We start from the raw sequence: 12,783 nt of genomic DNA on the forward strand, positions 1-12,783 counted from the left end.
GTTTTCATCTAAACACGTGATATTTATTCATTAATCCTGAGCCCGTAAATAGCGTGTCAAGTAGGCCTAAGATTCCTTGTTTTCTCCGTTCGCCGGTACCTCGTCGATCGAGAGGAAGTCATTTCGATTGGACGAACTCAGCCCGGCTTCCAGCACACGGTGTGCCCATCGTATATTCTCCTGCACCTGCTCGATCTTCTCCACGGGGGTCCACGTTTGATCGAACTCAAGCTTATAGCTGCCCAGGTACTGATGTTCGCAACCCTTCGGTCCCCATTCGTCAGGCGACAGCATGCTGAAGTATGTCTGACCCGAGTCCCGTTTGTACAGGTGATAAATATGACCAGGAATCTTGCGAAAGTTACATGCTGCGTGATGAAGCTGCTGGGCAGCTTGTGTTTCTTCTAGAATCTTCTTCGCTTGCTGTTGGAGGAAGCGCACTTGTTCCGCGATCATGACTAGCTTCGCACACGCATTGTTCGTCACAGCAATATCTGCCGTCTGTATTTCCTTAGCGAGAGTAACAATGTCGTCCGCTTCCCGTACTCCCGTCCTGTACATGCTAACGATCGCCGTTCCATTTGGGGCTGGATTACGTTCTACCAGGGTTACTGTAACAAGAATCAAGAATATTTTAGAGTTCAAGCGATTCTGGTTTCTCACTTGGCAAACCAATATAGCAAATAATTCGCATAGTTCCTTTGCAAGACTTACCCTTTGAGAGCGCGTCCTGATACTCTTTTGCTGTTTTGTCTAGAGCCATTGTGATTTTCAAACTGTTGTGAAATATCGGTTCAACAAGCACATGTGCTGCGTTGAGCACAGGACGACAGAAGATACTGGATTGTCTGGTCCTCTCGTGCCAATGATTCCTTCTGTGCTCTTATCAATCCATGCTAATGTGAAGAGCAAAAAATCCCGAACCCCACCATGCGGAGGTTTACGCCAAAAATCTACGAAATAGTGTCGTTATCAGGTAACTTGTTATTGTAAGTTACACTGTTTACGTTTTAATCTAAAATCAAGCGATTCACAAGGTTCTGCCAGAGAGCAACTATTTGACATTAAAAAAAAGGAAGAAATTTCAAACGGTTTGACAATTGCCTCACTAAATTAATACGTTCTTCGTAATAATTATTCTCCAACATATAGTAATTCATAATACATGTAAATCGGTAGTCTATTTGTAGCTCTCTAATTCCAAGTTCATAACATATTCATTACCCATCAACTACTCTGCCTACGCACATGTTAGGTGATATGTGCTTACTTTTGTGTACTTGATATCATTTATTCATTTCATAGTTGTTTACCAAGGGGTACATGAACTTAAACACAGACGTTCTTATACATTTGAATTGTTTATATAGTGTAGTTATACGAAATATATAAAAGGTCAGAAACGCACATTTACCGTCATATAACACGCTACGCAGACTGCAAATTGACCATGATACGACCTAACAACTGACAAGCACCCTCACAGGGTAGCGCTGCACAAAGTTTTCATTCACTAGTTCACGAGTTGGTGCCAGCAAGGGCAGAACGGCAGCTCGACGAGCTGCACCACAAATTACAGCATCCAAAATAATACGAGCCCTCCGCCGAGTGTCGTCATCTGGTGTACAGTGCTGGTGGTCCGGGAAAACCTTCGATCACGCCCCGCAAAGTGGTTGTGCTGCCGCCAAACCCTGGGGGGCCTCTAATTGGTTCACCCTAGCGCCTCGCGTATGTTGCGTGTATGTTTTTTTTGCTCTCGCTGTTTTGACAGGCTGCGAAAGGCAGCCAGGCAGCAGTTAGCTTTTCTCGCGATGGTGGTGATGAAATAGACCCAATCAATCCCAGCGCCTGGCTACAAGTGGAACGAAAAAGGCCCATTCACAACGACGATAACGTACGCGCACCAGCAATCGAACTGCTCGAGTGCAGTGACAAACGCGAGCCAAAAGGCAAGGGCTTGGTGAAGAAAAAAACGAACCAGAACAGAGAAACAACAAAGCAAAGAACAGCGATTCGCGGAAGACCTTACACACGCTACCGTACGGCGGAATGTCCGCCTGCTTGCGTACGGGGTGTGCAAATCGCGCAAGTGGCCCGCATGTGTAAAGGCAACGGGTGTGGTGAGCTAATTGACGTGTGGGGGGGTTTTAATTTAAGCGGAATCGCGCTACTACGGAGCGGCAGGGTCTGGTGCCCTTTAATTTGAAAGGTTGTCAAAATGTGCGCGCATCATGCGGGAACAGCCCCGTTCTTCCCGTAGCCACTGCCCAGACTGCCCAGCCCCGGGTGCGAAACGGTGCTGCCTTCTCAGAACGGTGCGCTGGCTAAAAAAGGAGAAACGACCCGCGACTGATCGAACGTCACGATCGCGTGCGGGATTGGGACGAGAAAAGTGCGCATATTTCGGACAACGCGAGATTCCGCCGATCTGCCGTCTCCTAGGGTGGAGGAGAGTGGGAGTGTGCGTTGGAGAAAAAAAAGCTACGCCCCAAAAGGGTCTGGCTTGGGCTAGTCTGAAACCCTAAACCCTTTCCCTATCTAACGCGTGGTGTTTTACGCATTTTAGTCGCTTTTATCGCGCCCAGATGTCTCACCATCCGGTGATGACGCAAAACCAAACGGTGGTTGCTTTGATGCAGTGCAGTTCGTGTTTACCTTTCTCTGGCCTATTGCGATTCGTGCAGAAGAGAAAAAAGTCCTTCCTTTTTTTTGTTCACCTTTTTTTTCAATTCCATTCTCTTCCATCCCCAAGCAGCTCTCGTGCAAAACCACCCGAAAAGTATAGCTCAACATCGTGCAGAGCAACCCCCCTTAGCTGCTTGTGGTGGTGCGGTTCGTGCGTGCCCATGCCCAGTTGGTACGTGTGCGTAGTTTAAGTGTGTTTCCTGTTTTATTCGCGCGGCGCGTTTCCTTAATTCGTCGCCTCGAAGGCCTTCGCCAAACTCCCTTCTCTCGTCTCTTTGGTGGCCTCTGCTGCACTTCTATTTCGGTCCCTTCTAGCACCGCCTGCGCTTATGTGTGTGTTTGTGTGCATGCGTGTGTGTGTGCATCAGTCTCCACCCACCACCCACCAGGGGCACCCCTTCCCGATCGTGCGTGATCGGTCGTAAATGTGCGTGAGCGAGTGTAGGGTGGCTGTGTGTGGTAATTCTGTGCGTGTGTGTTTTTCAATTCGTTTCTCTCTGTGTCGGAAAAGTGTGCAAGAATACTACGCACGATCGTGCGTGCGTGAATCGCCATTGGCTCGTCGTGCATGATCAACTGCAGGCCACAAGAAAGTGATCCCAAATCCCTGCAAGCAACAAGTTCGTGTGCGTGCGTGCGTGTGTGAGCTGTGTTTCCCCGGGGGGTAAGCAACCCCCTCTCACCCCCCTTCCGGGTCAGTTCGGTGGTCAATCCTCAGACAAGGATCGTACACAGCGGGGGAAGGATGAAAATGTAAATGAAACGCCCGCTGCCAATTCCTGCCTCGACGGAGTGAACGCGTGTCACGTCCTGTAACGGACCGTCCTGATCCTGGAAGGCGTGCAAGCGTAAGTAAGCGACCAAAAGTAAACATTTCCTCGTACCGGTGAAACCGATCCATCGGCTCGGGGATGCTCCTGGCGTCGATGGGTTGCAGCCGTAAAGGAAGAGAGCAAAAAAATAAAGGCAAGGAGCCTGCCATCGAGGCCAACCTCGCCTAGCAGCAAGCAGCGAGCAGAAGAACGAGAACGACGCGGACTGGCAGAAAAGTTTCTATTTTTAGGACGATGATGCGCCGCAGGATGGTAGCCCCGGGGCGTGCCAAGGGCCCAGCCGTTTCTCTATTGTTGTTTGAACGTGCCCTTTCCGCTCCTGCACGCTCTCCAGCCACCCGCAGCTTTCCCGCTGGCGGACGCGTTTCCTTTCGGGATTGGTTTTTCGAGAGCCGAAAATGATACCTTTCTGCGCGTTCAAACAGGACCAAAAAATTACCATACATTTTCCCTCCATCCCAGGACGCGCAGATGACAGTTTCGGAGTTGTCAATGTCGAATGACTAATGTTTTTTTTTGCGTTTGGTGGGGGGCCGAAAGAGAAATGGAAATGGATGGAAAATGCTCCGGTAAAACAATTGAGCAACAACAAAAAAACTGTAGGGAAACGACCATCCAAAAGGGACCGGTGCGTCCCCATGGCATTACCATGGCTACCTGTTGTTTAGCTTTGGTGTTGCGTTTGAAACCCTTGCCGTTTTACGTCGCGTTTACAGTGCCGTGCCAATTTAGGCAACCCCTGGTAACCATATCGCTGTATTCCATTTCAATTTGAGCGGTTTTTGATGAAATCAGATAACAAATCTCGAAGGTGCGGTGAAAAAAAAATCCCGCTCGCTTTGCCCATTCTCTCCTCCCCTCCACGGTGCTTTCCTGCTTCACCCTGCGACCGTGTACCGTGACCACCGAATTAATTAGAACTCCCTAGAGCTCAGCTTGCACCGCTGTGCCAGTCGTGGTGGTTCGGTTTTGCTCGAGTGGTTGCATTAGCACATTGCCCCTGGCCCTGGTTCGGTTCGGTTAAGGGGTGGATTGTTTGGTTTTTGGCCCTTTTCCCCAAACGCCCAACTTCCGTTTCCGCTGGTGACCATGAGTTCAATGGCTGGCGCATTTGGTTGTCGAAAAACGGATGCCTTTCGGTACGGGGGTTTTCGCAAAAACATACGCCCACACCCTCCCTGCTCCGTTCGCGCCCGCTCCTCTCTCCTGCGCCAAATTAGCCATTCAGGGGGGCGAAAAATTAGCACACGAACGCAACCTCTTGTTGCGATTGGAAGAAATTAAATCGACATGCAGTGTCAAAGGCAGCGTATGCTGATAAAATAGCACTTACCCAAATTAGATCGCCAATTCTTGAGCATCGATTCAGGAACCGCGACAGAGCGAGAGGCAGAATCTCCGGGATCTCCACCGATCGTTCAGGGCTGATTACGAACCCGTTTTGTGGTAGGGTGGTGCGTGTATACAGCAGGTTGTTCCGGTACTGCAAACTCGCAACCGGCACGTCCTCGTGGTAGCGATATTTTTAGGTGGTTTTTCTCGACCAATTTTCTCCGCCCCCCCCAGGATGGGAGTTTTGTAAACAATCCCGGCAAGTGGCGTTGCACTTTCCGTCGGTTCGCCGATGTGTGCAATAAATAAGAGTTCGGAATGTTTCTCCGAAACGGTCACGAGGCGGGGTTTGTTTAGGTACGTCTTTCTGGTTTTGCTGGCAGCTGAGTTGAGATTTTTCCGTTTTTTTTTCGGGAATCGAGAAAGGTCGGCATCTATTTCTACCATGAAAAGGGGTTTCATATTGCTTGGATATGATACGCAAAAAGGCTTCATTGTGAGTCATGAACGGACGTAGGTGGCCGATGAGCAATGTTTAGTTTACAGAAGCAATGTGTTCTCTTTGGGGCAAGGTTTCGAGTGTTCGGAGGATTCATAACACTTTGGAAACCGAATGTAGGTCAAATAAGCCATTATGAATCTAAACAAATCGTTAATGAATAACGCAAGGTAAGACTTATTGTTTTCTGCATGTAGAATCTCCAGATGAACTTCTTGAAGTCGAGTAAAAAAGTTCGTAGTGAGCTCCTCTGTTTCCCTGTTGTTTAAAAGACATATAAACGTGCTAAAGGTTGTCTAATTAATTTCCTTAATAGCTCATTCTTATTATTGAATCGAAATCGACTGTCCTGCAACGGATTGCATTCGTATGCAAATAGCTCGTGGCCCAATACAATTGCTCTCAAGTAGACTCAACCTCCTCAACACGATCATATGCATCCCTCGTACCGTATCGACCCTGAAGCAGTGTTTGTTTAATTGAAAAGTTAATTGAGATCTTCGGTCGTACATTGGCCAAACCTACCTACCAAACCCGGGCGGGCGTACATTTTCCGGGAAATCAGATAGCACGGCGCTCCCTTTTCTTCGACTCCCGGTAGCACCGAAGGTAGCCGGGTGCGTGTATTTTACCGATAACACCCCAAACCAGCCCTTCGACGTGGGCTGAGAGCGATTCAGCTTTCACTGACAAAAGGAAACCGCGACGTTGCTGACGTCACGATCTCGCACCCCAACCCCATCCATCAGGAATAGGGGGTGGGAGGAGGAGGGAGGGCTTTTCCCACCCCAACAAACCCGCGTCGTATGGTTCAAACTTCCAACCGTTGGTCGAGGTGGTGACTCATCTCATATGAGGTTCGCTCTGATTACGCGGCGATAGCAAACCGAGGCTGTTCGTTGTGCCGGCGGTTCACTTTTGATACGGGTCGTCCTTTTCCGAACGCCACAAATGCACCGATAATGCACCACCACCACCATCACTACCCCACGCCTCTCACCAAGCGACCATTGTGTTTCCGGTATTATTTATCAGACCGAAGAGGAGACTCATGGACCCGGACAAAGCAACATGTCTGCCACTGTGACTGAGAGTGACATTCAGCTCAATTTGCGACCCCATTGAGATCCGGTGTGGACGCAAATGCAGTCGGGCCGGCGCGGTTTTCTCCCCCCTTTGTGGCTTTCCTTCCACATCCGTCCCACCTACCAGCGTGCCGAGAGCATCATGTCACTTCAATCGGCCACTGTATGGGTGTGATTTATTACGATTTTTTTACTCTTATACTGTTGTGCTATCTCGTCTCGGACTTCTTTCGACGTTCCGACTTTCGTCCGCCTTGCTGACCAACCGGATCGATCGAGATCGCACTCCGTGGGTGACACTTCCGGTTCTCCTCGCTCGATGCGACGATCCATCCAGCAGCCACAAAAGGCAACGCAACTTCTCGAATGGACGGGTTCGTTTCCGTTTGTGTTATGAGCGCTTATATGCCTCCAGATCGGCTTAGGTCACGCGCGGGTTTCACGAATTCCGTATCGGTTGGTGGTGTTTTTTTGGCTCAAATCGCCACGCCTGTGGGTGGTTCTCGTTTTGGGAATCCGGCCAAGTTATGGGTGGATATCGGACGACATTTTTTGGGGCTTAATGGTCATTAGCAGCATTGGGATCGTATGGTGTGTTTTATCGAAGTGAGTAATTTAAATACATTTTATAGTTAATCGGAATTATTTTTTTTTAAGAAGCTTTGTTGCTTTTTCCTCATTTGCTGTAGTGAGCACAATACATCGGGCTTGCACACATTGAAGCTATGATTGATTTACCGCTTTGTTAAACCGTATTATCCTGCTGCCATTTTCACAGCCACTGGCACGCGCTCGAAGGAAGAAAACGAAGGTTATCTTTTCAATTTAATCTAATCCAGCGGGCTTTTCCGTTGAAAAAAGAAACGGGCAAGAGGTCTCGCTGCGCCTGCGGCAGGCAAAACGTCTTCCTTCCTCCACCGGCAGCTTATTTTCACCTTGATAAGCTCTCGCAACTTCGTCTCGTGAAAGCTCACCAGCTTCCTGCCCTCGCGGGATCATATTCCTGCGTGGGGATCCCTTCGACCGCTTTCCCAGAGCAAGGCGGTCCGGACGAATTCCGGCGGAAATGAAAAAGGAAACATCATTCGTCAACGGAAGTGTGCCTTGCCTTGCCACCGCCTGGAAACCGTTCGCAAATGTTGTCTCGTTTTTCCATTGCGTATACGGCGGCTTTCGACGGCTTTTTTTTCCCGGAGGCGGTTTCTGGTTCGGATGGCATCTTTGCTTCCTGGGCACGAGCAAATGAATATTATGTTTATTTTTTGTTAAATCTTGCGCGAATGGATTCAACTGGTGTGCCCCTAACCCGAAAGCAGTGAGTGAAAGGGAAGTCCCCGAGGACCGGAACGCGGAAAAACCGTGAAACGCATTGATGTTTTATGTTGGTATCCTTTTTCGCTTGCTCTCTCTTTCTCTCGCTCTCTTTCGTTTCTTAAAGGACATCCTCCTGCTCTGGAGCGGGATCTCACTCGTTTCGTTCTCGTAAATCCTTCTGTGCGAACGATGTGTAAACATTTTCGCTTCCAGGATTCTCGGGATGGTGAATCCTGCTCGTGCTTTTTTTACACCATCTCTGTAACATTGTACCGCTGCCTTTGCGTGTGTGTATGTGCAGGTTTGTTTTTTCGAGTCCCAGCAGCCATGAAGTGGACCTCATCAGGACGGTTTTTCTATTCATTTTTTTGCTGTTGGTTAGTTGCCCATCCATTCGCTCGTCCTTGCGCACAGAAAGACGCCCAATGGTTGGATAAACTGTGAGCCGCGTTTTGCGGAACGGACACACGCCAAATGTTGCGGACACGCTGGAGAAAAAGCCTCCGCCGGGGCACACTTGGAAAACTAGGCCAGATTACTAGGCTGTTGAGCGAAATCATTCATCTCATTTTGTCGCGGTGCTGCAGAGAAATGGGCCATGTTATATTTGCAAATAATCTCGGACTATCTCAGCTCAAGCGAAAAACTGTTGAATGCGCACGAAAACAGTCCTTTTACTGGAATATGTTTGCTTAAGGTTTTTAAATTCTATCGCACCCCAAGTGTGCTTGAATGTAGAAAAAACGACTTCAACAGTCTTACACCCGTGCACAACAGTCTGGGCGTTGCTTCATGGATGGGTTTATTTTTACATTTCACCATTCTTTGATGTCCATCCTGGCTTGGCTTTCAGATGGCACACACCACCATGCGTTTGGCGTTTTGTCGCTGAAAGAAACCCAAAGACACCGCAAAGAATCCTTTTTTTTTTTTCGTGCCGTCAAACCGATTGAAGGCGGCTTTTGAGGTAGTGGTTTTCTGTTTTCGGTGTCTGCTGCATTCGCATTCGAGTGTGGGCATTTGTGGATGCTGTTTGAGCATACTTTAACCGCTTTGATGTGGCTGAAGGGCGAGAATAAACGGCAGAAAGCTTTCTCCGAGGAGCTGTAATATTTCACTATTTTACTCACGCTGTTGAAATTTAAATACACGCCGCTGCATGCCGTTTAAATGTCCGTTCTGATGGCGTTATTTTGATTGGTAGAAAAAAAAACCTTCCATAACGATAAAAAATTGTCGTCTGTTACCAAGGCCACCTAGCGAGAAATTGCATTCCGCGGGTTGTCTGTTTCGCGTGCATCAGCGACCAATATCAAGGCCCATTGTTTGAGAACAAAAATAAAATGCCATAAAAGAATCGCGCAACCCAAAGCCTGAAGCTGCTTCCCCTATCAACCAACAACTGCTGGTGGTGCAAAGGAACAATCCCGCTAGCGCGATGTCACGCATGTTCGCTCGATGTCGATTCTGATGTTTTCGCTAATGGGACATCGGGCACCGTTTTATCGGTCACCGTATCATCAGGCCAAGGCAGTCGGGGCGGGCCATTAATTGGGGCTATCGAAGTTTTAACGCTACTACTACCCCCAAGAACAACGGAAGGCGCACCTTATCGGTGGCGCAACATCTCTGCCGGGACTTTCCGGTCGGCGCCAATGCACTCCAATCGAGACGAGAGACAATCAAGGTGGCCAGCCAGCCAGTCGGGTTGTTGCGGGTGCTTTTAACCCTCCAATGTCCGTGCGTTTCTAATGTTTACCACTCCCGCGAACATCCTCGCCACTCAAGGACGGAATATGTGATGAGGCAAAAATGGAATGCTAAAATTCTAGCACCATGTGTGGCGCATTTATTTTGCCACAACGTGGTGGCTCATTAATCTCGGGCCGCAAATTAAGCACCGAATCGAACGCATCTCTACCACCGGCCCTTTCGCGAAGCACTCCTGCTGATGAAGGCGCCCGGAATCAACCCAACACGGCACCCGGCGGTTCCAAACATAAACCGAAACCATTAAACGCTCTCGCCCATCGATTAGCGTAATTGATCTTGCACCGTGTTCGCTGCCTCGGCCGCCGATGGCATCCCATTATCAATTGAATGCAATCAGCTCGATTGATTGCAACCACCCTAGACCGCTTTTCCGGGGTTTTTGTGGGGGAGGGAGAGAGGGCTGGAGATTCCAGGACACGTCAACGCGGCACAGGACGACAAAACGCTGCTGCCATCTTGCCGAGAACGCGACAAGAAACCCCTCGAATGAGCCGCCAATGGCCACGCTCATGTCGTCAGTGATTTCGATGGCTTCTCTTTCGATGGCTGGCCTGATGGGAGGAGTGTGTGTGTGTGTGTTATCCTTGGGGTGGGTTTAATTGCGCCACTGGCGGGTGTTCTGGTTGTGCTGCATTCGGCATACGGTTGTCTGTTGTGGCTCTCTGCCGGTCGAAGCGTGAAGGGCAATTAACAATTTGCAGCCATTCACGAGGACCGTGTTGGGACGAAATCGAACGAACGCTTGCACTTCTTGTGGTGGTGTTAGAATCGGTGTGGCTGAGAGACGGATATCCTGTCGGGGGTGTACTTGGGAGAATGTGGAGTGATGATTAGCCAGCTTTTGGAGACTTGTAGTTGAGGCTGGGGCGCTTCCAAGTTGCTTCTTAACGAGGTGCAAATATGTTCTCGTGGTTTAGGATACGCAGCATTTTCATGCCGTTTCTAGGATGTGCTGATACTCTCTTTTCCGAAATTAATTAAAGCTTCACATCTTCCCGGCTGAAAAAACGATAAACGAAATGGCTTTTTTTTTCATTTCCCAAAATCACTCCGGCTGAGGTAATATTCAACAGTTTTTACACTTCACGTGACCGTTTCTCTTTTATCCCTTGCAACGTGCACACGTAAGGCATGTTTGCGCTGGCTAAGGACCTCCGTTGGTTGCCTCTTCTAGTGGCTCAAGTTCCCCAGAAGTAACCGTTGGCCTCCAACGAGCAGTGGCTCGTGTTACTATATGCTGGAGAGATGAAAAGCGAGCACAGCAGGTCGTTTTTTCATCGATTGATGAGATGGGATGCAAAGCGACCACGACATGCCATGATGATCCTACCGCTGATGAAGCTTCCCAACGTTGCCCTTTAGTTTCCTTCCGCGGCCGAGGTCAAGGAGCAGTTACAAAGTAACGTGCACTCACACAAACACACACGCCACAGGGCCGCCCGGACGGAAGAAAGTAGCCCCCGTTCAAGGGTCGTTACTTGCAGCAACCCATCAGCCCATGATTGACGATGATTCATGTGTCTGCTTGATGGTGGTTGGCCTGTTCGTGGGTGCGTTCCTGTGAATGGTTTCTTCCTTGCTTTTCTTGGTTTATCACTCTCGCCTCCCCTCTCCTCATGGGCATTTCTCCTCCCCACGGAATGGCCTCCGTGGCCCCATAGAAGGACGTCTTTGGCAGCCCTCTTGGCGGAAGTAACGATATTGAAAGCATATCCTCTGAGCTGTTCGCAGGCAAACACAGACCACCGTCACCTCGCTTTCCATGGTCCATTTGAATGATGCCCGAAGGCGTTTTTGAGCCATGAATTTTGTAACGAACGGCCTTCGTCGTTCTCATGAATGCTTCGTCACGATGTTCCTCCCAGGAAGGACATGTGGAACGTGTGGGACGCATTCCTTTCACCGGAAGTTGGCTGTAGTTTTGACAGCATTTTATTATTATTTTTTGCACCTCTTTTTGCACGATCGCACGTGATAAAAAAGGACGAATTCTTTTGATGAATCCATTGCTGAACCTTGCGGAAGATAGAGCAGCTCACAATTTCATCTCTCGGTCGGTATTGCAACCAAACCCGGGATGAAATCGCACAGGAAAAGGCTTTTAAAAATGTTCCAATTTACGCGCGAACTGCCCTCCGGCCCATTGCGGCGACATAAATAAGCGTATCATAAACCCGACCAACGCGGAAAGCTTTGGTGGCGTGTTTTTCTCGCCATCCCCGGTTTTGCTCCAATTTTGACTTATTTACTGCCTCCTGCTGTCACCCGGAACGCCATCGCTCGTGTGCACGTTCCATCGAGTTTTCCCTCAAAAGGATTCTCCTACGCCGAACGGTAGAACGAAAAGTCCGGAACTTCTCCAGGGTTCTGTTTTCCGCCCGAGAACTGAGGTCCTTTTTTTCTGCTTCGTTCGTTCCATTCTCAACTTACACCACCACACTGCGTGTGATGGGATTCTCAGCTTCCCGTTCGCTAGCACGACCGGTCTCACGCCGATTTTATGCTCGCCCGGGATCGTTCATACATATTTTATTAGCAGCAGTTCGTCCGGGCACGCCAAAAAAAAAAGGGCGGCACCTAAGGCTGCGCGCCGGTAACGGTAACGTCTTCACACGAATTGGCTTTTACTGCCGGGCGTCGTTTCCCGGTTCTGGGCTTAAAGAGGCCTCGAACCTTCACAGCCTGGGCGGTCCCAGCCAAGGACGCCAGGACGTGCGCAACCGAATGCTCCAAATTAAGGTGTCGTAATGATCCTTTTTATTGGGAATTACTAACGATTCCTGCGATGCGGGCGGGCTCGCCGTCGACGGTAGCTCGGCAGAGCGAAACGATGCCGTCTCGGGACAAATTCTGCTAATGCACCTCGCGCCGGTGTACGCATTTTAAGTAATCTTCTTTCGTCGATGATGTGGTGCTGAGCTCGTGGTGCTTGAAGAGGCTGGTGTCTGTCCCGAAATTACACCTTCCGGTGGTTGTACGATTCCACAAACATACGAGCTCGATAGGAGCTTTTTTACTCGGGAAAATAGTACACTTGATATGCTTGAGTTCAAGTTAACATGATTAAGCAATCGTGAGGAGTTTCACATTGAACGTGTGAAAGCGAAAAAAGAATTTTCCAACCTGCGATGTGTCTCGGCTCAATATCGAGCCCCTTTCACGTCCGGAAAAGCGTTCTGTTTTTGTGCAAATGCTTTATTTCCACGTTCACGTCCCGTTAAGCGTGATTAGCTTTTTCGTCTGCTTCTGTTCGCTTAATTGC

General features: G+C 49.2%; 1 protein-coding gene across 1 annotated transcript; it reads right to left on the reverse strand.

Moving 5' to 3' along the window:
* Positions 1-19: 19 nt before the first annotated feature.
* On the reverse strand, positions 20-983 carry LOC128725885 (uncharacterized protein C1orf50 homolog). The gene is made up of 2 exons (XM_053819659.1): positions 715-983; positions 20-611 (listed from the first exon to the last, which is right to left on the reverse strand). Exons 1-2 carry the CDS (start codon positions 761-763, stop codon positions 67-69), a joined length of 594 nt encoding a protein of 197 aa, XP_053675634.1. The 5' UTR covers positions 764-983; the 3' UTR covers positions 20-66.
* Between the last annotated feature and the right edge of the window lie 11,800 nt (positions 984-12,783).

The sequence above is a fragment of the Anopheles nili genome, chromosome 3 (genome assembly GCF_943737925.1).
Source record: "Anopheles nili chromosome 3, idAnoNiliSN_F5_01, whole genome shotgun sequence".
Taxonomy (NCBI): Eukaryota; Metazoa; Arthropoda; class Insecta; order Diptera; family Culicidae; genus Anopheles; species Anopheles nili.